The following is a 25,738-nucleotide window of genomic DNA, read 5'->3' as shown; positions in this document are numbered from 1 at the left end:
TCTGGGCTCATCTGATTAGTATGCATAGGCTGGCCTCAGGCTCCAGCTCGCCATGTCACTGATGGTGAAGCTGACCTCCGAGGACTGGGTCACAGGTGTGCAACACCATGCCTTCTGATGATGTGTTTCTTAAGCCTTCCTAGATGAAGCTTTAAAGAAATCAATAGTTTCATGCACATGTATAATGACTTTTGGTTGTTTACAATCTTATCCTCGTCTCTCATCGTCTCCCCCTCCGGCTGAAAAGTTAAACTTCAAAAATAACACCTATTCATTTGCCATGGAGTTTAAGGAAGAAAATTTGGCCCATTTATAGTTTTCATTTCAGCATACAAAGACAGTGAGGGTGAACATTTTCAGTCAAGTCCCTCTCCTCTTTTCTCTCTCATGTATATTTTAATTAGTTTTATTTATTCATATTTCTGCTAATGCTTAAAACTTCAACATTGAACTTTCCCACGGCCCTGTAATGCTTTCCAAAAGAATTTTTTTAATGAATGCTTGGCATTCAATTGCATGGGTGCACTAGTTAATAAACTGATTGTAATCTTTTTAATATTTTGCAGAGTGGATTAAAAAAGGCTATCAAGTGATCTTGGAATTTGTATTAATTTAAATTTTTTTGAGACAGGGTTTTTCTGTGTAGCCTTGGTTGTCCTGGAACCCTCTCTGTAGACCAGGCTAGCCTCCAACTCAGAGATCTGCCTAACCCTGCCTCTGCCATGTTAAAGGCGTGCACCACCACCCGGCTCATTTAATTATTTGGGGGTTGGAGAATAATTCCGTTTTTCTTTTCTCTTTGAGACAGGGCCTAACAATGCAGCCTAGGGTAGCCTTGAATTCATGATCCCCCTGCCTCAGTCTCCTTAGTGCTAGGATTATAGGTGTATATCCCCAACTCATTTGAGTTGTTTGGGCTTGTTGATAGTTCATTCTGAGCTGTTGTGTCATTTATCTACTTCTCTGTGTCTTGGTGCTGGGTTTTTTTTTCTTCAAGTGAACGGTTAAGGTCCTTAAGCTTTTGACCTACTTTAAGAATAATGACTGTCTATGTTTTCATTTGCCGTTATTATGCCAAGGGAGGCATCACGCCCTTGCCAGTACCTTCCACACACTCCCCCTTTGGTTTGTCTTCTCCCTGTCCTTTACACTCTAAGGGTCTAAGATCTCCTGAAGAGTATGGCAGTGTGCACCTCAGCCTTGGTATAGTGTGGGCTATTTGAAGTAGCATCTTTGGTCAAAGATCTCAGTCTGGGAAACATAACTAGTTAGAAGCTGCTTCAGTTGTTGGCTAAGCAAGAGCCAATCAACTTTCTGGGCTTCTCCTTCATTCCTCTTCCTAGCCCCAGGGCCAGAGTGGAAAAAAAAGGGGGGGGGGTTCCCCACTGTAGCCACCGCACTGAGCAGCAGGGCTGTTTCAAGAAAGCACTTGCTGTACTTGGCATGTGTCTTCCCTTGAGACCGCCATCCAATGCATTAAGTCTCAGGGCTCAGATGTGAGCTTCATCCAAAGCCTCATGAAGGGGTCGTAGCACAGCTTCATCCAACACACAGTCATGAAGCAGAACCCCGAAGCTCAGCTAGGCTGCAACACCCAGAGCCAGTCTGTGGAACTCTGGCTGTCATCACTGAAGGCGCAGCCTTTTCTCCTCCCACTCACCAGCATCAGCACCATGTAAGCCACTTTTATCACCAGAAAACTGCGGCGAATTCTAGGTCTTCAGGTCTTTACAAATGAAAATTCCAAGTTCATTTGGGAGTCTTGTGGTGCCTCAGCCGGCTGTAGTTCGTGCTCACTGACTTGGTTTAATTTCTGTTGCAGTGATTAAACATCCTGACAAAGAGTGGCATAGGATAGGATCTGTACTGTTAGCCCAGGTTGCAGCCCCGTCACGGCAGAGAGGTCACAGAGGCAGGAACTTGAAGCAATCAATCATGCTCCCTGCTTCTGCTCTTTCTCAGCTTCTGCTTCTTCCTCTTCACTCATATAGATCAGGACCCAGCCTAGGGAATGGTGTCACCCACAGTGGGCTTGGTGAAGTACTAATGAAAACAGTTCCCCAGAGATAGGCCCACAAGCCAACCTGATCTGGGCAATTCCTCCGCTGAGGCTTTCTTCTCAGGTTATTCTAGGTTATGGCAAGTTGACAGTTAGAACCAACCAGCGTTTATGGAGCCCCTCAAATGGGGCTACTGTGTGGGAGTCACATCAGTCTGATGGCCTCTTTGGTCACATTTCAGCAGGGTTCCCATGTTAGTGTTCCCACTACTGCTGGGCTCAAGTTCCTAACAGGAGAGAACTTAAGAGAGGAAAGGCTTGTGTGGCTCACAGTTTGTCGGGATACATTCATCATGGCAGGGAAGACACGGAAGCAGAACCCCGACCCTGGTTGGATACATTGCATCTGCCATCAGGCAGCAGGCAGTAGGAAGGAAATGCCCCTGGGACTCTGAACCCTCGGTGCTATGCTTCTTTCCCTCAGACTCTATTAGCACCACCAGCTGGGGACCAAGTTATCAAACTCAGGAGTCTATGGGTGACACTTCATATTCAAGCCATCAGTGCTGTGACTTACATATAGGCTTAGGTCATTTCTCCAGCAGACACGATAGTCACTGTGAAGGTCAAATGAAATGCCTGGCTGGAGATGTAGCTACCACCACCGCCTGCTAAGGTTGCCATGCAATCATGCATCCTGTGTATACAACAAACAAATGTACTGTGAATGCTGCCAACACATACATGCTCTCACACTAACTTGGGAGTTGGGGCCCTAGAGCAGAGGCTTTGTGGGTTCTGATCTCCACTCTACCACTTAAGTCTTTGTAACCTTGAGTTGTACCCTGTAGGGAGACACTGTAGCCCCGCCTCCTAGGAGCTGTTAGAGGTGTGCCTGGCTAAGCCCGTGAGGGCGTGGTCAGGGGAGGTTCAGGATGAGGCATAGGGAATTCTTAAGGGGCAGCCTTCTCTCTGACCTCCCTAGTCTGCTGCCTCTGGGCACGCTCTGGCTTGTGTTTGGCCGATATTACTTGAATAAAGATATCTTAACCTATAACTTCACGTTATAGTTCCCCTTCTCTCTTCCTTTGTTCCCTCATCTAAATGTGTGTTGGTGACAGTCCTAATGTCTACTTCATGGACAGGATAGTATAGATTAATAAATAGGAGCCATTAGAATAATGCAGACTCATGGTGCTCCATCAAACATGCAACTTATGGTTCAGAACATGTGTTATATCCTTGGTGTAACACATGTGTTATATCCTTGTTTCATCCCTGGGTCTAGCACTCTGACAATAACAGTTATAGACATATTTTGTGACCTCTTTGTCACCATCCTACAAAGGAAAGATTGGCTGGTGGGGGTGGTGGAGAGAGGAAGGCCTGAGGGTAGGGAGGCATAGCTGGGAGAGGGGTCATAAAAGGGTTGTGACACAAACAGCAAGTGTGGAATGTGCTCAGGCCCCAGGGCATGGGGGTAACTTGTCTGAGATCACCTGCAGATGTCCATTTTTTCTGGAGGAGGTTTCAGGCATTTAGGGGTTTTGTGTTTTAAAAAAATCAAAGTCCAATTTAGACAAAGTTAAGTCTGCTCTCCACCCCCATCTTAGTTATGTGAGTTAAGCTTTGGCATTTCAAAACTGGAAGACCTTGGATGCAAGGCCTGTCTTCTGTCTCCCATCATGCATTAGGAACACTAAAACCAACCTGTCAATGCAGAGTCCCCATGCCCTGGCCCTGGGAAGGTCAGGCTGGAAGCAGAAATTTGCTGGCTATGCTGCTGTCTTCAGGGAACAGCAAAACCTTGGCTTTGTCACTGGCCTGAGGGAATGGAGTCCTGTTTCCCCAACTGTGACCCTTGCAGTCCCTGCCTGAACCACCTCTGTGCCCACTAGTTCAGTCCTAACAGTTTGCTCCTTTCAGATAGGCCCACCTGCCTCCTGTTCTGCCAGAGCGGGGTCTGTGCCAGGTGCTTATAACCGTCTCCTAACAAACATCTATCTAATTAGTTCTTTAGTCTTCCACATTAGTTCACTATACACCTTACACAACAACCAGCTCAATTAGCCCATACAAGAGCTCCAGAGGTCGAAGCAGTTGGAACCATCCTCCCAGCTGTCATTCTCGTTTTAATTTCACTACCATCACTTTGAATTCTTTACATAATATAGACGGACAACCCACCCGGTAGCCATTGTAACAGTAGACCAGCAATGAAATTGAGATTAGGAATGTAGAGATCAGGAGGATCTAAGTCTTGAGTGCTATGTCATCCCCAAAGCAGACCTCCCATTGCTGCCATGAGATACCTGTCTTGATAATTAAGATACAGTTTGAATCATGTTAAGTCTGCTCCCCCACCCCCATCTTAGTGCACAGTTCCGTGAGTTAAAATTTGGCATTTTACGTCTGGGAGACTTTGACCTGTCTTCTCCCTCATGCATTGGGAACTCTAGAACCAGCTCAATGCAGAGTCCATGCTTTGGTCCTGCAAGGTTCAGGCTGGGAACAGAAATTGGTGGCTGACAAGAAGCAACCTAAATGAGGAAGGGCTTATATTGACTTTCAGTTTAAGGAGACACAGACAATCATGGGAACAGAGGAGTAAAGGAGTTTACAGCCAGGAAGGAGAGGATGGCAGGAGGTAGGGCCAGATTATCAAACCTCAGAGTTCACACCTAGTGACTACTTCCTCCCATGAGGGCCTACAGCCTTCCAAAACATCAGCACATGGGGGAACTGGGTGTTCAAAACGTGAGCCTGGGGGGGATAGTTCATGTTCAAACCACAGTAAGGCTCACAGTCAAGGGCTCATTGGGTACTTCCTAGGAGCCGAGCTGCTCCTGGCTTCTCTTCTTCCCTCAGCTGCTTCATGTCATCATAAAATGTAGTTAAAGGCAAAAGAGGGAGCCTCAGAGAGAGAAAGAAGGGGTCAGCAGGGAAAAGAGGGAGAGGAGAGTCCAGGATGTGAGACAATTGGCTGTGGCTGGCCCTAGTTATTTCACAATGAGACACTGCTGACTTCCAGAAGTTGGGCCGCTTTGCCAGAAGTCCACCTAGTGACCAGCAGATGAAGGATGAAGGTACAGGGGAGAGACCTTTAGGGATGTGGGCATTATGCAGAACCAGGGTGGTCTCCAGGGAAAGGGCAGTGCTTCCCTCTGAGAACTTTCAATGACATCAAAAGAAGTCAGCAGCCCGCCCCTGTCAGGTACCCTCTGAGCGGTTAGGAGCTGAAATGTATTTGTCGTTTGTTTTTTTTTTTTTTGTTTTTTGTTTTTTGTTTTGTCCCTCCATGTTTTCAACATGTTCTGCAGGGACTCTGAGTTATATTCAAAATGAAACAGAGGTTTATGGAAGACAGGATAGGGGGTGGTCACACAGGGAGAGATGAGTCGAGGGCTCGTTATGTGAATTCTTTGTGCAATTGCACATTCAGTGAATTTTCAAAAGCAGCTGCGGTGAGCAGAGGAGGCACAATGCATGTATAGGTTACTTGAGTAAGAAGCCAAAATAACTTCCTCCCTGTCATTGTATTCATGGAAAATGAGGTTGAACAGGGGACATGAGAAAGGGTGTGTAAGAAAGACTCAGGGTCCAGGCACTATTCTCAGAAGCCTTGGGGACAAATGCACAACTTATGGGAAAGCCCTGTTTTGATGTGGCTCATCACAGTAAATTAAATTAAAAGCACACAGCAGCCAGGGGCTCTTGTGGTCCCCAATCCAGGTACCAGAACTCGATGAAAGACGGATGCTAGGCTCTTCAGCAAATGCAGTAGGCTAATTTCCTTTGTCTAGACCCATAAACAAGTCCATGTAAAAGCCTTGGGCCCATTGCATTCTCAGTGTACCCCACAGACTGCAAGGACATAACAGTCTTCTCCATGACAATGGTCTCACAGAAGCATGGTGGCCACTAACTGCCCTTTGTGTATCTTCTATCTCCAAAGGGTGGCCCAACACCACCTAAGAAATGAAAACTCGTCTTGGGCTTAGACATGGCTTAAGTCCTAATGTCTAAGTATTTCTGCTGCAATGTGTGTAACACCATGGTGACAAAACACATGTGGGCCTTTGCACTCAGGGCCCTCCAGTTCTATGCAGACAGAAGTGCTTCCTTTCTGCACCCCATGGTTTTGGGTAAACACTGCCAGGACAGAAACAGCCACACCTTTGTGTCTTATGAACATAGTGACACTCACTCGCCACTTTATCAAACAAGGACAAGGAGTTGGAAAAGGACAGAACAGACAAAACTCCTTCTGATGGGGAAGGGACAGGAAGATGCTGGCTGGGTTTTGAGCCTTGTCTTGAAGGGACAGGATGACAATGAAGAAAGGCCTTTGCTTTTCTCCTGACAGGGTCAGCTCTGTCCTGAGTATTAATTCTCCTACATAAATGGCATTTGGGACAGGAAAGTAGAAGTAAGATCTACTTGTCACTTTCCCAACAGAGGAGCAAACCAACATGTGATCCCTCATATAGTATTTCTTTTAATTAAATTGTGAAGGGAAGGGCAGCAAGCTGGCTGAATGGGTGTGTGTGTGTGTGTGTGTGTGTGTGTGTGTGTGTGTGTGTGTGTGTGTCTGTGTGTGTGTGTGTCTGTGTGTCTGTGTGTCTGTGTGTCTGTGTGTCTGTGTGTCTGTGTGTGTGTGCTTGTCACATGCAAACATGAGCAGAATTCAAGATGATACTCTTGGGCCAAGAAGGAAGCCTTGCTCTTGAGTGGTCCCAGCTAATAACATCCACTAATAAGCAAGGTGTCTATGAATAGATCGACCCTCTTATCCAGCACTAGGGGATCAAGAAACTGGGTGCACAGGGCTCTCCTGCTCTCGTCTGAGCACAGGTCCACTTGGTGTCCCAAGGAGGCCATGTAATCAAGCCCATGTGCAGTCCATTGCCTTTATTGAGTGTCTGTGACTTTATAGGCAGCAAGTGGCACCTTCAGAGGCTTCTGTGCAGTGGCGCAAGCTGCTCACTTTAGAACTCTCAAGAAATTTATGGGGCTGCTGACATTAATGGAGGTGGCTGGATGACTTGGGGGGACTGGCCGGAAACCCCTCCATCCATATATTTTTCATACTTGATGAAACACAGATAAATCTCTGTCCTGTGCGTCTGAGACGGTGAGACCCGTCGAAGCTTGGTGTCGGGCCTCAGGGGGAAATTTATCATTTGAGGAGTTGTGCTTTCTAAATCACTGTGAATTCCAGACTGGCCATTTGCACATTTGTATGAGAATTTTTGACAATATCCATAAATTTTTAATAGACCCTAACTTTACCAAGCACACCACACCTCCCGTTTGTTAACGGAAAAATATGAGGCCGGAGTGTTTCCCTTCAGCTTGTTCAGATAAAAGAGCAGGGAAACAGCGCTCAATGTCCATCATATTTTTAGTGAGAAAGACAGCATTAGTCGCTGAGTAAATTTTGTAAGTTAGCATTGCTCCCTTCATTTGTCACGTGTAAATTTCCAGAAGTCAAAGGAAATATAAAAGTTGTCTCTTGGGCACAAGGTTCCTATTTTTAAAAGAACAAACCTAAGGTTTTGCAGAGACAGAAATGCCCTGGTCCCCTTGGAGAACTTTAAATGTAATTTGTTATTATTATTATTATTATTATTATTATTATTATTATTATCATTATTATTTGTGTGTGTGCCCAATGCCATAGCACATGGATAGAGGTTGGGGGGGGCAACTTTGTGGAGTGAGTTGTCTCCTTCTGCCTTCCCATGGGTTCTAGAAATTGAACTCTGATTGCCAGACTTGGCTGGGGGCGGGGCCGAGGAAGTTATCTGCTGAGCCATCTCACAGGACACTCCAAGGGGATTTTCTACTTTCCCCCACATGGAACGAGTAGCTAATGGCATCTACCACACAGCTTTCCTCCTTTCCAGTCAACTCCACCAGTCTCCCAATTGCTCACCAATCTGGAGAGAAGCTTTATGTAAACCTCAGTTTATTGGCATCTACACCACCAGTGTGCTTGTCTGCCTCAGCTTCCTCCATGGTATGTTACAAGAGTGTGTCACCACACCTGGTGCTATAAGCATCCTTTCAGGTCCTAAAGCAGGGAGGGGTCTCATGGCACAGACCTGTAATCCCACCTACTCGGGGAGACTGAAACCAGAGTATCAGAAATTCAAGAACTATCTAGGCTACAGAGTGAGTTCAAGGCCAACCTGGGCAATTTGGCAAGCCCTGGTCTCAGAATTTAAAAACAAAAACCAAAATATTTTAAGGTTGAGGAAGTAGCTCAGTTGTAGAGATGTATGTTCTAATGGTCCTGGGTTCAATCCCCAATATACACACATACACAGATGCAGACACAGACACACACATTCACAAACACATAGACACACACATACACACAGTGCCATAACAGTCCTGTTGAAGGCTCCAAATACAAGTCTGACTACTGTGCATTGTCAGAGTATGTCCTGGGCTCTCAGGCACCCAGGGACACCCTTTTGTCAGAGGCTGTGTGCCCCTCCTTCATGGGCATCCTAGCCCAGGAGATCCTGCCCATGCTTTTCTGCTCTCAGAATTCTCCCTGGTGCTTTGTTTTTCATTCTAGGAGCAATGGTGAAGGGGAAGGGAGTGGGCGGGGCTCATGTTGGTCTCTTACCGTGCAGGATTGAATTGGCTTCTGTGAGTCCATGACACCCTGTTGTGTTTTGATTGCTCACTTCCTACATGTTAGCACATCCAGAATTTCTGTGATTCATTCAGTTATTTCAGAAAGCACTTTGGCCTTTCCAAGAGATGTACAATCAGAAGGCTAGCATCTGCCCTTACAAATACAGTTACACGGCAGGGAAGTCAGACATTGATGAAGCCATGTGATCACTTCTGCTTGTTCAGAGAAAGCATTTGATCTAGTTAAATGTCCCCTTCTTATCTGAAAATCTAAAACATGGGAGAAAGGGCATAAACTGTAATGACATTTAGTTTAAACATGACAAAACGTAAGCTAAGTGTAGAGAGACTATTGTATCTTTTACCTGATGATTTTCCTCAGTCATAGAAACTGTCTAGCACACCACACATACTCAATGAGCATATTGTGAATGAGGAGATGCAGGATGAATGGACGAATCAAAGGTGCTGTGTCCTCAACAGAGACACACTTCACAGACGATGGGCACAACTTTTGTCCCTAACCCATAACTGGTGCCATGATATGAATGAGAGTTGATAACCAGGATAGCACAAAGGGGAAATAACAAGAATAAGTGTTTTCCAGAGAGTGGAAAACTATGCTGTTAAATAATGATGGATGACATATTCAAGGGAAACATCAGAGCTATGTGAAATATGAGAACGGGCCTTGAAGAAACAAAAGAATCACTTGGATAGATGGGGAGATGCACTCTGCTTCTGGCTAAATGGAAAGACGATGAATTGACCCCAGGAGATTTATAGGGATAAAACAGTTTCAATTAAAAACCCAACAGGATTATTTGTTGAACAGGAAATATAATTATTAAAGTCATTAGGGTTAAAGTAAGAAGCCAAGAACAACGAGGAAGAACAAATGGCCGTGTGTTCTAAAGTACATTATAAAGAAAAATAAGAGCTGCTTAGTGCTAATAAAGCATAAACTTAGATCAGTGGACTAAGAAGGTGGCCCGGGAGCTGACAGATGTAGACAAGTACTTTCTGATAAATGCATTTTTAAAAGGGAGCCAGGACATAAAAATACAGTGACGGTAACTACATTGTTAGAGCTGAGTGGTAACAGAAACAGAGAATTTAATGTCCTGGGAGAGACGCCACAGAAGTGTAAATATTTTAAAATAAAATTGGGCAAATCCACTGCAAAAATGATGAGGTCTATTTAGTATTAAGACTCCTAAAAAATCAGAAAAACCAGCCGAGTATGACAGTTGCTGTGATTACAAATTGTGTTGCTCTGCAGTTTCGGGTTTTGGGTTTTTGTTTTTTGTTTTTTTTGTTTTTCCATTTGACACATCATTCCTACTTGCTGAAGAAAGTGGTATTAAAGCTGATTAAAGAGCTCAACACCCTCAGGGCTTCTCTTGTCCCCAGGCACTGAAGATACAAGCACAGGGCATCTCCTGTTGTCCCATTTGCTCTTTAGCTAAAGCTAAAGGGGTGGTGATGTTCCCCATTGCTGGGTTCCCCCACACACACCACTAAGAGCCATATGTTCATTTCAGGAACTGACGGGGTGTTCTGTGCATTTCTAGCATCCTGCAAATACTCAGTGGGAGGAAGAACCTACTGACTGTGTAGCACAGCTCTATTCCCTCTGCTTAAAACCATGAGAACTTAAATCCTGGAAATTGTTTCTTGCACAGAGCCTCTGATGTTGAGGAACAGGCTATTGTTAGCTAAGGTGCCCATAGACTGTAGCCTAAAGTGCCTGAGGTGGGCTGAGTGGGTCTGGGCAGGGCAGGAAAGGCTGCCTGCTGCCTCCCCCATAGGTGTCCAGTGTAGCCTCTACCTTGGAGCTCAGAGGTAAGGGAGTGCTCTCTTTAATGCATAATACTTAATGCACAGGGCAACAATATTCACTGCCTGAGTCTCTCAGAAGCCAGGTAAATATTTCACAAATATAGTATATAAAATCCCCTGTGGGAAGAGAGACACAGACAGGCCTGCTGGCCCTAACTGGAAATTGGAGGCAGTACTGGGCTCCATGGTGTCTGGCCAGGGTTCCTGTCTGAGACTGAGGCAGGCTCAGGATGTCACTACCACATCTGAGAGAGCCAAGACAGAGGGATAAAAGCCAGGTCCTGAGGCCAGTCACAATGGAGGAGGAGTGTGGTTGGAGAAGTTGGGATCAAAGCATTGAGAGTCAAATCCTGTGATTGATCCTAGAAGAAGAAAAGGAAATGTCAAAAGCTACTATCTAGAGCTTTCCCCACCCCAGTGCAGCCCCAGGGTACCACAGCTTACAAAGCTAGGGTCTGGTGGCCTCCAGCAGGGATTAGCACTCCAGGCTCCCCCTTGGCTGGCACACTTGCTCTCTGGGTTTTTTGTATTGCAGCATCCTAGAGGTGATTTATCACTTAGTAATGGGGAGGAGAGATTCATTCTGTTAAGAGTATGAAATAATCTCTAAAATTTAGTGTCTTCATTTTCTCAATACATTTCAGGAAACACATTAAGGGATAACTAAAAGTTTTATTTGGGGGAAATTTATATTTGTCTTGATAAAAATTAAATATCATGGGCTGGGGAGATAATTCACTCAGTAAAGTTATTTGCCCCTTGCAAAGCCTGATGAGTTCCACCCCAGAATCCATGTAACAGACAAGCCAATGGGAAAGAAAGGTAGAGGTGGGAGATCCCTGGGGCTTGCTGGCCGGCCAGTCCACTTGTTGAGTTCCAGGCCATTGGGAGAACCTGTAACAACAACTAAAGTTGTCCACCGGCCTTGACATGCATGAGTGTACACATGCTCATATGTGAACATGCACGTGTCTCAGACAATAACCCTCAAAGTAGAAAAGTTTGCTTTAGAAAACATCTAATAAAATAGGCCAGTGTTTGCTTGTACGGTTGACAAATAGTTCACAATTTCTGAAGACTTGCTTTGCCAAGACAGCATCCATTTTCAAGCTTTCTGTTCCCCATCAGCTGCTGCTTCCTCCTCCTCCTCCTCCTCCTCCTCCTCCTCCTCCTCCTCCTCCTCCTCCTCCTCCTCCTCCTCCTCCTTGCCCCCCGCCACTTCCCCCAACTCCCCGTCTCCCTCCCACCCTTCCATCCTCTTCACCCCCACTCTGCTTTGTTCTGTAGACAGGGTGAGCTGGTAGGACCCATGAAGGTGGCGTCTGTATTGGTTGTTCTGCCCAGAGGCTCTGATGCGCACTTGAAGAGCCTTCTCTGACCATGCCTGCTGCAGCAATTTGAGCCTGAGTGGAAGTGGGCAGGGAGGTGTGAAGGAGGCAGAATTCTGGAATGGCATTCTAGCATGCTGCCCACTGTACGTCAGCAAGACAGTGCAAGTTTAAAGATCATCAAGGCTTTAGAGTCATAGTTGAGGGAAAGCTGTAATTTTAATAATTGTGCATAATCTCAGCATATTGAACAACTTGGAACTGTGCAGAAAACTGCCTCAAAGTTCAGTTTCAATAGAAAAGATTCTTGCTTTCATTAACCTATTTTCTGGACTGCAGAGAGAGACCCAAAATGATTTGATGTTCCCCCTACTGCATTCCACAGATATGTGCCTCTATCAGATCTTTGGTTGTAAAGTGAGAGAAAAATTATTATATCTGGTCAGTTTATGCCATACAGTGTAGTGAGGCAGAGCCTGTCTGATACTCTGACATTTGTGCAGATTTAAAATGAAGGGATCAGAAGGCTGCCAGACCTCCCAGAGCTAGACACACAGGAAAAGGTATGGGAGACAGGATGAGGGAGCCTGGGTGCAGCTTCACATGGGGTCGGGGTCATTGGAGAAACCACATAACTTAAGTTCCAAACCAGGACAGCTTAAGGCCACTTAAGAATAAAAGGGGCCCTGGTATCAATTGTCCCAAGAGAGCTGGAACAAATCTTAACTTAATGATATGGGCAAGAGTTTTGTTTTGAAAGAATTTGTGACCTTTGAGGAAAGAAATGACACAGTATGACTCATGTTTGAAATGGGACACTCACCTGCCACCTACCCCAGGTGGCCACAGAATAGTAAGAAGAAACCGGCTCGCGGTGTAAGCAAGTGCTTGGTGGCAGTGTCCTGGGTCTGTTGCAGTCATATGTAACATCACCCTCAACACATGCCAGCAAGTGGAACCAGTGGAAAAGAGACAGCTGAGAATGGCTCCAGACTGTGCTCCTCGGAACACTCCGGCAGTGACTGGAACAGAGTGTCCATTCTCTGCAGTAGGGGGAAGAGTTAGGGCGTCAGAGTGGCAAGAAAGCTTGGGCTGCAGACACTGAATCTCAGAACTTCCACACTTCTGGGTGTTGGGTGGGCAGCTGGATCTGGGTCAGCACCAGGGATAGGTGAGAGCCCAGGGAGAAGTGAAAACTGGAGATGCCATTAAAGAGTGAGCATATGGGTGATGAGCCAGGCTGTGGACTCGGTGAGACCACAGGCTGTGAGGGGCAAACAAAATGGGAGCCCTAAGACTGAGCCCTGAGCTCAAGGTAAGGGGTGGATGCAGAACACTGGAAACTGGGGCAAAATGGGATCGTGTGAATTGGGGTGGGGGGACACAGCCAGTTTGGGAAGAGGGAACTTCAATCTAGAAAATATTCTACCAGATTGGCTGATGGGTAAACCTGTGTTATATTTTCTTGATTTATGATTATTGTGGGAGGGCCCAGATCACTATGAGTGGTGCCCTCCCTGGGCAGGTGGTACTGGGTGCTTTAAGAAAGCAGGTTGGGCAAGCCATGAGGAGCAATCCAGTAAGCAGCACTCCTTCATTGCTTCCTCATCAGCTTCTGCCTCCAGGTTCCTGTCCTGTTTAAGTTCCTGTCTTGGTTTATCTCAGTGATGGACTGTGGTATGGAACTATACGCTAAAACAAACCTTTTCCTCCTCAAGTTGCTTATGGTCATGGTGTTTAATCACAGCAATAAGAACCCTAAGATGTTAGCATTATGATGAAATGCCGTTCAGAAAGCAGCAAACCCATAAGCTGTGTTCTAGTAGCTGGCCCCGGCTGCTGTAATTAAGTCCTAAGTCTGGGTGGCCGAGCAGCAGGAATGCATTGTCTGGGTTCTGGGCAGGAAGCCCAGAGTGTCAGCAGGTTGGTTCTTTCTGGGGACTGTGAGGTGGAGCCTTGTCTTAACCAAGCACAGATGCAAGGATCTCCTTTCCATCAAGGCCATATCCCGAGGTGCTGAGGTTAGGGTTTCAACGTAAGCATCGGTGGGGGCAGGGTCACAGCTCAGTACTCCAACCTGTGAGATATCTTAATGGGGTGGTTGGATGTGGCAGTTCTCCCAGCTGAGTTCAAGGGTGAGAACTAAGGAAAGTGAGCATATCATAGGAGGGGCTGCAGGATTCTCGGGACAGCAGATGATGAAGGGAGGAGAGGAAGTGTGGGGGGGAGCAAAGGAAGTATGGAAGACTGAGGGAGAAAGGACCTCCAGAAGTGTGGCCCCTGAGGAGGCCAGAGCCATTAGGGACAGGTGTGTGTGTCTGCAGGAGGTAACAGGAAGGTGGTGGCTCACCGACGGGTGGGGTACCTGGCTATAGGAACTTGTAAAGATGCAAGTGGCCATCATTAAAAGTTTGACATACTCAGTGCTTTCATCTGAAGCACAGTCAAGCATTCCTGATACATGTCTATGGATTCTCAGTTCCGTGGGTAGTATTACTGTATGTGTCCAGGTGTCCAGGTTCAAGAAGGCAGCTTCCACCATCCATAGGATCCAAGACTATGGGGAGAATGTGCCATGGGTGTGGGCGTGGGAGTGGGCATGGGCGTGGGGGCAGAGGCATAGGATTTCCCAAACCAGATACTTTGTTTTCTGTTGTTGATCAAAAGCATCTTGGTGCTGACACTGTATAATTTGGGGTCCTGACACTGTATAATTTGGGATCTTCGGTTCCTTCTGGGAGGCTCCAGAAGGGCATCCCCTGCAGACACAGCTGTCAAGCCCCATAAACAACGCCCAAATTACCATGGATGCCTAAAGAACATTTGCTGTTCTGTCTTACAAGACCATCAGCACCTCTACTCTGTAGCTCTCACGCCCACAGGCGGCTTATCCCAATGCCTAAAATGCTCGGGGACACACAGAAAAAAAGTACAATCATTAAGATGAATATATTTAATATTATTTTACAAAAATTACTGTGGGATTTTTAATGTTAATTCTTGCTATGAAAATTGGCACATTATAAAATTAAGAAGTAATGTGCAAAATGGAATTGTGTGAATTGGGGTTTGGGAGGAGAAAAATGTAAGTCACAAGGCTGGAGAGATGGCTCAGCAACTAAGGTTAACAGCAGGTATTACTCTTCCAAAGGACCTGAGTTCAATTCCTAGCACCCACCTCAGATGGCTCACAACCTCCTGGAATTCCAGTTACAGGAGATCTAATAATACCTTTGGCTTCCGAGGAACCCACATACAGCATACACACACACACACACACACACACACACACACACACACACACACCTTTTCAGTGTGTGTGTGTGTGTGTGTGTGACTAAATTTGTTATGATTCCTAAAAAAAATCCAAGTTCAGTAATACAAGGAGAGAGTCATATGATGGCATCATTTGCAGAGGTGGCTGCAGAAGTCTTGTTAGTGGGTGTGGCAGGAAGACTGCTGCAACCTCCATTTCAAATACAACTATTGTTTGACAGAGATTAGGAAGTGAATCTGGAGGCCCTCACTCTGAGACTGAGAGCTTCCAGGTCTCAGACTTCCCAGTGTTGATGAATGGTGTCCTTAGCATTGCCCTGCTTTTCCCATTGTGACAAAATACCAGACAAAAGCAACTTAGGGGATAAAGGGTTCGTTTTGCCTCAGTCTGAGGGTGCAGTCTCATGTGGTGAGACATTCATGAGGGGGGAGCAGGAGGCAGCTGGTCACCTCACACCAGCAGATGTTGAAATAAATGAATGCTGGTACTCGGCAGTTTTCTCTCTGTTTTTGAGATGATATCACTTCTCCCTTCCCTTTCTTCTCTCCAAATCCTTCCATATACCCCTCCTTGCTCTCTTTTGAATTCATGTCCTTATTTTGCATTAATTGTTGTTGTTGGTGGTGGTGGTGGTGTGTGTGTGTGTGCGCGTGCGCATGCATACATGTGTGTTTCTAAATACACAAATACAACTTACTCAGTATGTATCTCTCTTTCCTTGAGGCAAGGTCTTACTATATAGACAAGGCTGGCCTAGAATTCACAGAGACCTGCCTTTGTGGGCCTCCCAGGTGCTGTCACTTTTTTTGTATCCAGGCCAGGATCACAGCTCCTGGGACAGTGCCAACAATGTTTAGAATGGGTCTTTCCACCTCAGTTAAATGAGCTTAGAAACTCGAAGACAACCCAGAGTTCTGTCTATTAGGAGATTTTAGATTCTGTCAAATTGATGATCCATACTGAATCTCACCATGGGATGAAATGCCTTGAAGAACCAAGTGGACCATCATCGTCTAAATGAGCAAGGCCTGGCATTCCCAGTACACCCCATAGGTTGATCAGACCAGTGATTTAGTGACAGAGGGTAAGTTTGTTAAGAGGGTTGATTCCTTATGGCAAGCAGCTTCAGGAAACTACACTCCAGCTGCAATGCCAAGTCACAGCAGGATAGTCCAAGTAGCCTGGAAGACAGACGGCACACTCCTTCCTTTCCCACTTCCGGGTGTGCGTGAGGCCAGATTTCCTTGCTGAATTTCCATCCAGCACTACAAGTTGCAGCATATTGGAGCATGGAAGCAGAGCAGAGAGTCCAGCAAGCTTTACTAGAGTAAATCAGACTCCAGTAGACTTGAAAAGTCTATGACTTTGAAAACTGTTTATTGCTCATAAAAATGTATCTATACAAACATATGAATGGTTGCTTCTTGTATGTTTGCCTGTCACTTCTTTGAGCATTTCGTAGTGTGTTTTGATCATACCCACACCCTCCCCAAGTCCTCCCAGGTCCATACCCCCTCCCCTACCCATGTGATTTTTTTCCTTTTTCTTCTACTCCTCAAGGCCATTTGTGCTGCCCGTATGTTCTTGGGTGTGTGGCCTTCTGTTGGAGCATGGGCAACCCACCAGGGGCTACACTCTGAAGAAATCTGACTCTCCCTCTCCAGTAGCTATTATTACCAGTGGCTCCTTGCCTAGGTCTGGGTCTTCATGACCACCCTCACCCCCACCTCAGTGTTAGCATTTGGGCTGGCTTGAGCTCTCACAGGTCGTTGCATGCTGTCACGATCACTATAAGCTCATATGTTCAGCTGTCCCATTGTGTCCAGAAGATGCTGTTCCCTTGTAGTCATCCACTGCATCTAGACCTCACCCTTTCTTGGCCACCTCTTCCACAGTGATTCCTGAACCTTGGGAGGAAGGGAGTGTGATTTAAATGCATTTAGGGCTGAGCATGCTACAGTCTTTCAATGTTTTCATCTAGGTCAGTTGTGGGTCTCTATGTCAATTGCTGTCCTAGTTAAGGTTACTATTGCTGTGATGAAATGCCATAACCAAAAGCAAGTTTGGGGGAAGTGGGTTTATTTGGCTGATGCTTCCTATCAAAGTCTATCGCTCAGGGAAGTCAGAACAGGAACTCAAATAGGGTCAGAACCTGGAGGCAGGTGCTGATGCAGAGGCCATGGAGACCTCCTGCTTACCGTCTTGCTCATCATGGCTTGTTCACTGTGCTTTCTTATATATAGCCCAAGCTGGACCCCCTGCAATCAACCGCTAATTAAGAAAATACCCTACAGGCCTGTCCACAGCCTAATCTTATGGAGACTTTTTCTCAGTTGGTGTTCCCTCCTCTCTGATGACTGTAACTGTGTCAAGTTGACAGAAAATTGCCCAGCACCATCACCATCTACTACAAATAGAAGCCTTTGTGATGAGAGTTGAGAAATATTCTAATCTATGAGTATAGTGCTGACTCATTAGGAATTGGTTTACTACTATTTCCATTTAGCAGAATAACAATAGTAAATTCTTCCCTAGGGCCTACTACTAGGTTCTTGGCCTAAATAGTGATACCAGGTATAAGCTTCACCTCCTGAAGCTGGGGTTAAATCCATCAGAATGTGGTAGGTTACTCCCATGACATCTGTGTCACGGTTGCAACCATGGGCATAACTTGCTAATCCACTGGCTGTTGTGGCTCAAAGTGTTCAGAGCTGGATAAGATGGTGATTAATTTCTTCCACTGATTTAGGTTTATTATTTTAGGTGAAGTAAAAAACATGCATATTTTAGAATTGTCTGAGTTTTAACCTCTAATAGTGTAAATATCAATAGCGCATCTCATATAAACAGAAACCCTTAGAGGGCCTCAAAAAAGTGTGAAAAGAGTACATTGAGGCAAGTGTTTGAAAGCTGTTAAACATAGCCACCTCCTCCAAGCCTGGGGCTCTCTACCTCTGGGGATGAAAGGCTCTAATTCAGCAGCCAGTATATTTTTCCTACACATGGAATAAGTGCAACACTTAAGTCAAAGTCAGTTTCTCTTATAAATAATGACCACATCCCCCTTCGGTAATTCCCCACACTAAATTCCACAGCCTGCTTTTTTCTGTGGAGAAATTATGTGGTTACAGAAAGAAATAACTTGTTGGACGTTAGCAAACATGGAGCCCCAAACTTCCTAAAACCTAAAGCGTGTGTGAAGGTTTTAGACACTTTCTGGACGTGCCATTTGTACAACTCCACCCTTCTGTTTAGTTTCAAAGCCCTGTGTTTACTCTAAATTTTAAACAGGAAGAAATGATTTGTGCTTCTGTCTTTGTTGAAACTAAACCACAGAGTATCTTGATATTAAAAAGGGAAAAAAGCAGAGGAAAAAAAATAGAATCTGTAAGAGAAAGATGTCCACCCCAGACTAGCATGTTTCCAGAGGCAGGAAACCTCAGGCTGTTTGTCCCTATTCCTGTGCTACTCAGAGAGCCTCAGTCCTGGGGCACAGAGGTCCTTGCCCTGAGAACCACTGACTGATATTAAGGCACACAGTGTTGTCAAGTGGGGCATTACCCAAGAGACCCATCTCGCTTCTCTTTCAACTCACATTCTTCTCTCCACAGGAATTTAACGGGTACATTTCCAGAATATCCCGATGAAGAAGAAGGAGGCTCAGCTATCATATTTTCCAACAAGACCCCAGAACAGGTAAAGGAATGTTTGAGAAGTAAAAAGTGGTTAAACCATCATCACATTTCCTTAGACTTGAGTGTGGATGGATTCACAGTATGTTACGCCTCCATTATTTTCTTAGAACTACTTCAGTGACATGCCCCAGGGTGAATGTCATCTCACAGGTCCTTTCTGATTTGTTTCATAATCAATTTATTCTTCCTCCTGCCCAGTTTTGAAAAAGCTGAGAGGACACATCAAGCCATTTTCTCTTGTCAGTTCTTAACAGTCTGAGTTCTGGTTCCTGGTACCTCCCCATCCCTTCTCCCTCCCCAACATCAGACCACAGACTCCAGCAGTTCACTCCCCATCTTCCACATCTCAAGCATGCTCTCTCCTGTCTGCCCACATCTCAGGCTGCCCCCCCCCCCCCCGCCAGCTCTAAGGTAGCTTCTCTCAGATCTACCAGTTAATATTGCCTTGGCAACTCTAACAAAGCAATAAGATTCAACAATAAGATTCTAAAACAGTTATAAATACTCTATTATTTCACACTATGGGTTATCTTCCTAGAAAATGCAGTAATCTCAATATGAAATCATTGACAGATACCCAGTTGTCCAGAATTATGTGGGTAAAACTTTACTGGGAAGGTGAGAAAAGCCTTAGTTAGACAAATGATCATTGCTGGATCATTTCCCTGAAGACTCAGTAAAATACAAGTATACGTTGTCCATTAATCCCCACCCTTGAAGCAATTTCAGTCAAAACCAAAGCAATTTTTTGTATTGACAAACACGTTTTTATGGAAGAATGCATGGAAATTTCCAAAAAGGTTTAATAAAAGAATCCATAAAGGTGATGATGCCACAGAATTACGGAAAGAATAGATGACCGCACAATAGGGGCACATTCACTCACTGAGAAAATATTCTGGGCCAGCTGCTATGCAAAGCACATGCAAATGAACCCTGTGAAGATCAAGCAACCTGGGCAAACCCACAGTTCACAAACTCTGGTTCTGGAATTCAAACCACAGAGGCCAACTGTAAAATAACGTGTTCAGAAGCCAATTCAGACACAAATTAGAAGTCAGTCATCCTGACGGCTCCTTTCAAAGCAGGGAGAATGGACAGCAGGTAAACAGACAGCCAGCCCCTCTCAGTGGCAGAATCCATTACATTCTTAGCCTCTCCTGACTTGCAAAATAAATTCCTCTTGCATTGAATATTTACATGTAAAAATATGAGACCACAAATTGGCCAAAGAAATTGCTAGACTGTTTATCAGAAGGGTGGGGGATAACTTTGGAAGCATGTTACTTTAGGCAGAAATCACATAGAAAACAGACTGATAGAATGCACTACATAAAACTCAAGCAGTGAAAAATAACACCATAAGTGAAATGCTTGCGGCATCTCTGATGAATGGTTCGTTCATATTTAAAGAGTCCTTAGAAAATAATATATCATCATCTCCATAGAAAAGGCATCAAAAATGTGAACAGAGCATTTTTTAAAGAAAAAAAAGGTTTAATTACTGGCAAAGAACTTTCACTATAAAACAGTTTTGCTGTGTCTCTTTATGCACACAACTAATAAAAATTCTAAGTTAGGAAACCAGCTCAGTGTGCCTGTAGGAAAATGTCACTCTTAAACACTATGGCTGGGTGAATTCATGAGCATGGCATCCAGAATTTCAGTATGGATGCTCTACACCTGAGGGACACCATTTAAAGAATATGTACTAAAGGAAATAAGACAGGTTGCCAGAAGTTACAAATGGCAGGCTTTTTCCTACAGGACAAATAGGAAGGACCTTAGTCTGGGTGTGGATTGCCTCTGCACAACCAGGATAACAGGGAGGCAGCCATGATGGTATGTAATGATAGGGCTGTGAGGATCTGCCCTGAATGCCACACCTCATGACCCCTGCCATGGGTGAGTGTAAAAATTGTTCATGTATACCATGTTTATAGCATGGATGAAAAACACCAGAGAGAGAGTTGAAGTAGTCTCTGTAGCCCAGGCTAGCCTCAAACTCATTATGTATCAAGGATAACCTTGAACTTCAGATCCTGCTGACTCCAGTACCTATGTACTGGAGTTACTAGAATATACCACCACATACATGTTTGTGGTGTTCAAGATAGAACCCTAGGTAGCTTCTTGCCCTCTAATGTTTTGAGTTTTTTTTATTTGGTTGGTTTTGTTTTTGTTTGATTTTTAAGGTTTATATTATTTTGTGTATATGCAAGTTTTACCTCTGTGTGTGTGTGTGTGTGTGTGTGTGTGTGTGTGTGTGTGTGTGTGTGTTTACACCTCATTGTGCCTGTGGAGGTCAGAAGAGGGCATTGGATCCCCTGGAATTACTGGTGTTTGTGAGCCACCATGTGGGTTCTGGGAACTGAACTGGTGTCCTCTACAAACCAATCAGTGCTCTTAACTGCTGAGCCATCTCACTAGTCCCCCCCACACACATCCCTCCAGTGTTCTTATGAGGAGCTAAGTACCTGGAGCACCATGCAGTGGAGTACCCACTCTTATGGTCAGGGTCAGAGACCTCTCCAGCCTCTAAGACAGACTTCCCACTGTGTACCCTGTGGCCTATGGGGTTGGGTGCAGGGTTCCTCTTCAACCTGACATGTTCGTGCTGAGGGCAACATCATTCTCATCCCTTCCGACCACCCGCTGGCCCTTCCCCAGAATGCCATAAGCATGCAATACAAGCACTGTTACCAGACAGGTCAGCAGGCCTTACCCTAAGAGACCATCACATTAACTGTTTCTTTTCTTTCGTGTGTGTGTGTGTGTGTGTGTGTGTGTGTGTGTGTGTGTGTGTGTGTGTGTGTGTATTTAGGTCTTGCCCTGCAGCTAAGTCTTCAGGAACAAGTAGGATCTTGAAAGTCAGACCAGGGCAAGCAGCCAAACATGCTTCACTGTGGTTTAGAGAGCCGTGATTATGGGATTAAGAATGTTGGTGGAATGTCTCAGTTGTCCACAAGAAACATGAAAGGGAGGAGCTGAATCTAGTCAAACTAAAAACAAACCTGAGGGCGCCTGGTTAATACATTCCGATAAAGCAAAGGGGACCACAGGGCAGCTTGACATTAAACGACAGATGATGGAAAGTGAGAAAAGACCAGTGATTACAGGCCACATTCCACCAAAGGCTGCATCTGCAGCCTGAGCCTGCCAGTCTGGAGATGAAGATCAGGCTAAAGCTTCCTGCCTGGACCATGTGTGATCAGATGAGAGAGCATGCATAAAGCCCTGAGTTCAATTCGAAGGACTGTGGGGGAGGGTGGAATACTGGCTCACTAAAGCTAGCAGCACACTGAAGAGGTAAACCATGGTGATAAAGTGCCAATTATTCCATGATGCAACAACACTTTGAGTTTAAGGCATGTGTGAATGCACTGTATCATGGGAAGCAGACCAAAGAAAAGAGCATGGACTCACCACATGGATGAGGAAGGATTATTTCCAAACCCAGCATCTCTCCCCAATGCTGAAAAAATAAGAACCTCTTTTGTGTTACAAGCCATTTCTATTGCTCTTGATTACCCTCCAGAACTTGATGGGAATACCCTATTGCTGCAGATAACACTTGAATTACAGGAGAAGGAGAAAGTACCAAGCTGGTGCTGACTTGGAAACTTCATCCTTACTGGCTAGATTTCATAGTACCAGAAGGTTCTATTTACAGTACTGAGGGAGAAAAATATTCAACCATCTTACCCAGCTGTGAACCCCATGAACTCCAATACTAACCACCCCTGCAAGATATGCCCACTGGTGCAGTAGTGGTGTGAACATTCTGGATGTAACCAAATACTTTCTGACTAGGCATAAAGCCTTTCATGAGACAGAATTTGTGCCTGGACCCTAAACCCATGGCTAGGTGGGTCATAGGCTATAGGAAAACCTACTACTATTATTTTGCTAAATAGAGTGATAAACTGCTCAGGATCACTGTGGAAGAGGAAGGTTGTAAGAGCCAGAGGAAGGGGTGTCCACAGAGAAACGTTATTTGTTGGACATCACAGCAAACAAGAGCAGGGATGCGTGCATGCACTTGACCTGAACAAGCTCAAATCAGTTAAAATCCCAGCATGGACAGGGGAGGGCCTTATGAGATTACATTCCTAGCTAAGGACCTACTGGCACTTGGTGGCCGCTGAGGAAGGGAGAGTCGGCTTTCTTCAGTGATGTGGTCCCTGAGAAGGCTACCCATGCTACACACACCAATGCACGTACAGGAAGCGCTAAGGGAGCTCGGTGTCTGTCTGTCAATCAGTCTTAAAGATCAAGCACATGATGTTGGAGGAAACAGTGGCAGAGACGACAGGAGAGGAATTGGAGGAGGTGAGAATGGGGTGGACTTGATCAAAGCACATTGCATGCATGCATGCATGAAATTCTCAATGAAAAGTTGAAGTCAATAAAACTGAAATATATCTACGGTTCTTTAACATAACAATGTATTTCCATCTTGGTTTGAAACCCAGTGTCATGCCTAATTAAATTCGTGAGAAACAGTTCCACTAATGGCAGAAACACACAGGAATGGCTGTTACACCACCATTATTAAACATTGTTCTGTGTGAACTCCTGTGCACTTTCAGACAAGACAAAAGGCAAGATACAGAAATTGGTATGGGCAAGGGATCATGTACTGCAGATGTAACCTATACACAGAAAAGCAAAGAGAATTAGCTGAAGAACTGAATAACATGAGGGCTGAAACAGGAGCAGAACAGGGGGAGAGGGGGAGGCAGGGTGGTCTGTGTGTGCAAACACTAGTGGAGAGAGAAAACACCACACAAGCCATTTACAGCGCCAATGCCACCATAAAGATGCAATGCCTGGGGTAAACTCAATAATGGTTTGTGCTGTGAGGCTTACAGGCTAGACAATGGAGGGGGCGGTCCTTTGCTTCAAATGATCAGCATCACAAACCCCCAGCTCTTCTAAATATTGTTCTATAGTTATAATTAATCCAAATAATCTTCATAGTATTATTATTTGTCGGGGCCTCAGAGAGGAGAGGGGGTGAGGGTGACCTCTCTAAGCTTCAGGCAGAAAACAAATAGCCAAGGATACCCAGTCAAACCTGGAGCAAAAGGGACCTGTGGGGAGAGAAACCAGCTCTGCCAGGTATTCAAACTATTTATTAGGAGTCTACTGAGGTGGGCCAATGCTGAAAAGCTCTGGCTTCCATAAGCCTGTATACATGTACACACACACACACACACACACACACACACACACACACACTCATGTGCATTCATCGTCTGGGTAGCAAACAGAGCAGGAACAGTCCTCAGGTTGAATTACTTGGGTTTAAAATGTGACAAAACGGATGCGTCCTGCTGCCACTGTCCAGCTGGGGCAAGCATGCCTCTTCTGGTGTCACTGCAACCCCTGGAAAATGTGTAGATACAGAGAGAGGTGTCTGGCCTCCATCCATCCCTCCTATGAGAGTGGACAGACAGCTCTGCCTGACAAATCCTCTTCAAGGTAGGTAGCTGCTTCCAGCAGGGGCCAAGCAAGATGGGAAATGTCCTCCTCCTGATCATGGTGTATGAGGTGATATGATTGTTTTGATCTTCTCCATAGGTTATTGAGGACATCCTTACCAACCAAGAGGAAGAAGAAAAACTCAAAAAGAAAAAGAAAAAGGAGGAAAAGGAGAGAAGGGAGAGAAGGCTCAAAAAAGGCAAAAGAGAGAAGGAAAGGAAAACCACGAAAGAAAAGAAGGTAAAGAGTGTTTTAGAATGTTAGAAGTCTGACTCTCTTTGTCTTCCTTCTGCTGGGCTCTAGGAGGTGGGTGGGTAACCTCCTGGAGTCTGCTAAGGCCTCCATCACTAGCTTCAGATTTCATTGTATTTTATGTTGAGCAGCATCTGTCACAATCTTTTCTACATTTTATAAATATCTACCAGAATAACTGTCAATGTGGACAACTCAGTCAGTTCATATAATTTACATAACTATTCCCCAAAATAAACCATCGCACTTGTCTTTCTTCAAGGCAAGCTGCTTGGCAAACCAAGGAGCCACTGTGAAGTGAAAATAATCCTGTCTTTGTTAGCCCAAGTGTGCTCAATTTGAATTCATCAGAAACACTGACATTGAGGGTATGCCTCAACAGCACCTTCAGAAATCACCAATAAAGTGTAAGAAGCTAGCATTTACCCCAGGAGATAGTTGGGTAAAAAGATACTAGCCCTGCCTTATTTCTTTTAATTATATACTGTCCTAGTTTTATTTCTCTTGCTATGATAAAATACCCTGAGGTGGGAGAGGGGAAAGCAACTTAGTTGAGAAAAGGGCTTATCGCAGCTCACAACTCCAGTTACAGTCCATCACAGCAGGGAAGGCATGGCGGCATGGTAGGAGCTTGAAGCAGATGGCCCCATCTGTCAAGAGCAGAGAGAAATGAAAACGTGTGTGTTACAAGCTTGCATTCGACTTCATTTTTTTCACTCAGACACAGTCACCCCTGTCTAAAGAATGTTGCTGTACACAGTAGGCTGGTTCTTCTAAACCTTGTAGAGACTTTATCTTTAAAAAAAAATGATCAATTACCTTTTTAACTAGCTTCTATTAGCAAAAAGTATGCTCTTTCCAAAACATCATGTAAGCAGAAAGCTGAACACTCTGCAGATCCATAAGACACCCTCAAATAATCATCACTGAGAAGAAAAAGCCACATGGGTGGAAGACAGTGATCTGAACACAGGATTTTCAGCTGACGTCATCAGTGACTTGGTATCTGGAGTTCCCATCCCATGGGTCAGTGGGATGAGGAAAGGATGGAGTCACTATCTTCAGGTCTCTGTGAGAAAACTCATAAGAACATCCTGGAAGTGGGGCAGGAAGATTGTAAGAGACAGGGGAAGCAGATGTCTGCAGTGAAACAGTATTTGCCAGACAAGACACGGTCATCATGCGCATGAACCCACAGCAGCTGTGA

At 45.1% G+C, this 25,738-nt stretch overlaps 1 protein-coding gene across 2 annotated transcripts in view; it reads left to right on the top strand.

The window, feature by feature from the left end:
• Positions 1-25,738, top strand: part of Iqca1 (IQ motif containing with AAA domain 1) — a 112,166-nt gene that overhangs the window by 27,996 nt on the left and 58,432 nt on the right. Inside the window, exons 7-8 of one of the 2 annotated variants that reach the window (XM_035439268.1) lie at positions 18,709-18,793; positions 24,379-24,519. In XM_035439268.1, the coding sequence (XP_035295159.1) occupies positions 18,709-18,793; positions 24,379-24,519 (226 nt within the window). Of the gene's footprint in view, positions 1-18,708; positions 18,794-24,378; positions 24,529-25,738 lie in introns of both variants that reach the window. The other variant, XM_035439267.1, reaches the window with a different exon arrangement.

The sequence above is a fragment of the Cricetulus griseus genome, chromosome 2 (assembly GCF_003668045.3).
Source record: "Cricetulus griseus strain 17A/GY chromosome 2, alternate assembly CriGri-PICRH-1.0, whole genome shotgun sequence".
NCBI classification, from domain to species: domain Eukaryota; kingdom Metazoa; phylum Chordata; class Mammalia; order Rodentia; family Cricetidae; genus Cricetulus; species Cricetulus griseus.
This window is presented reverse-complemented; position numbering and strand designations above follow the sequence as displayed.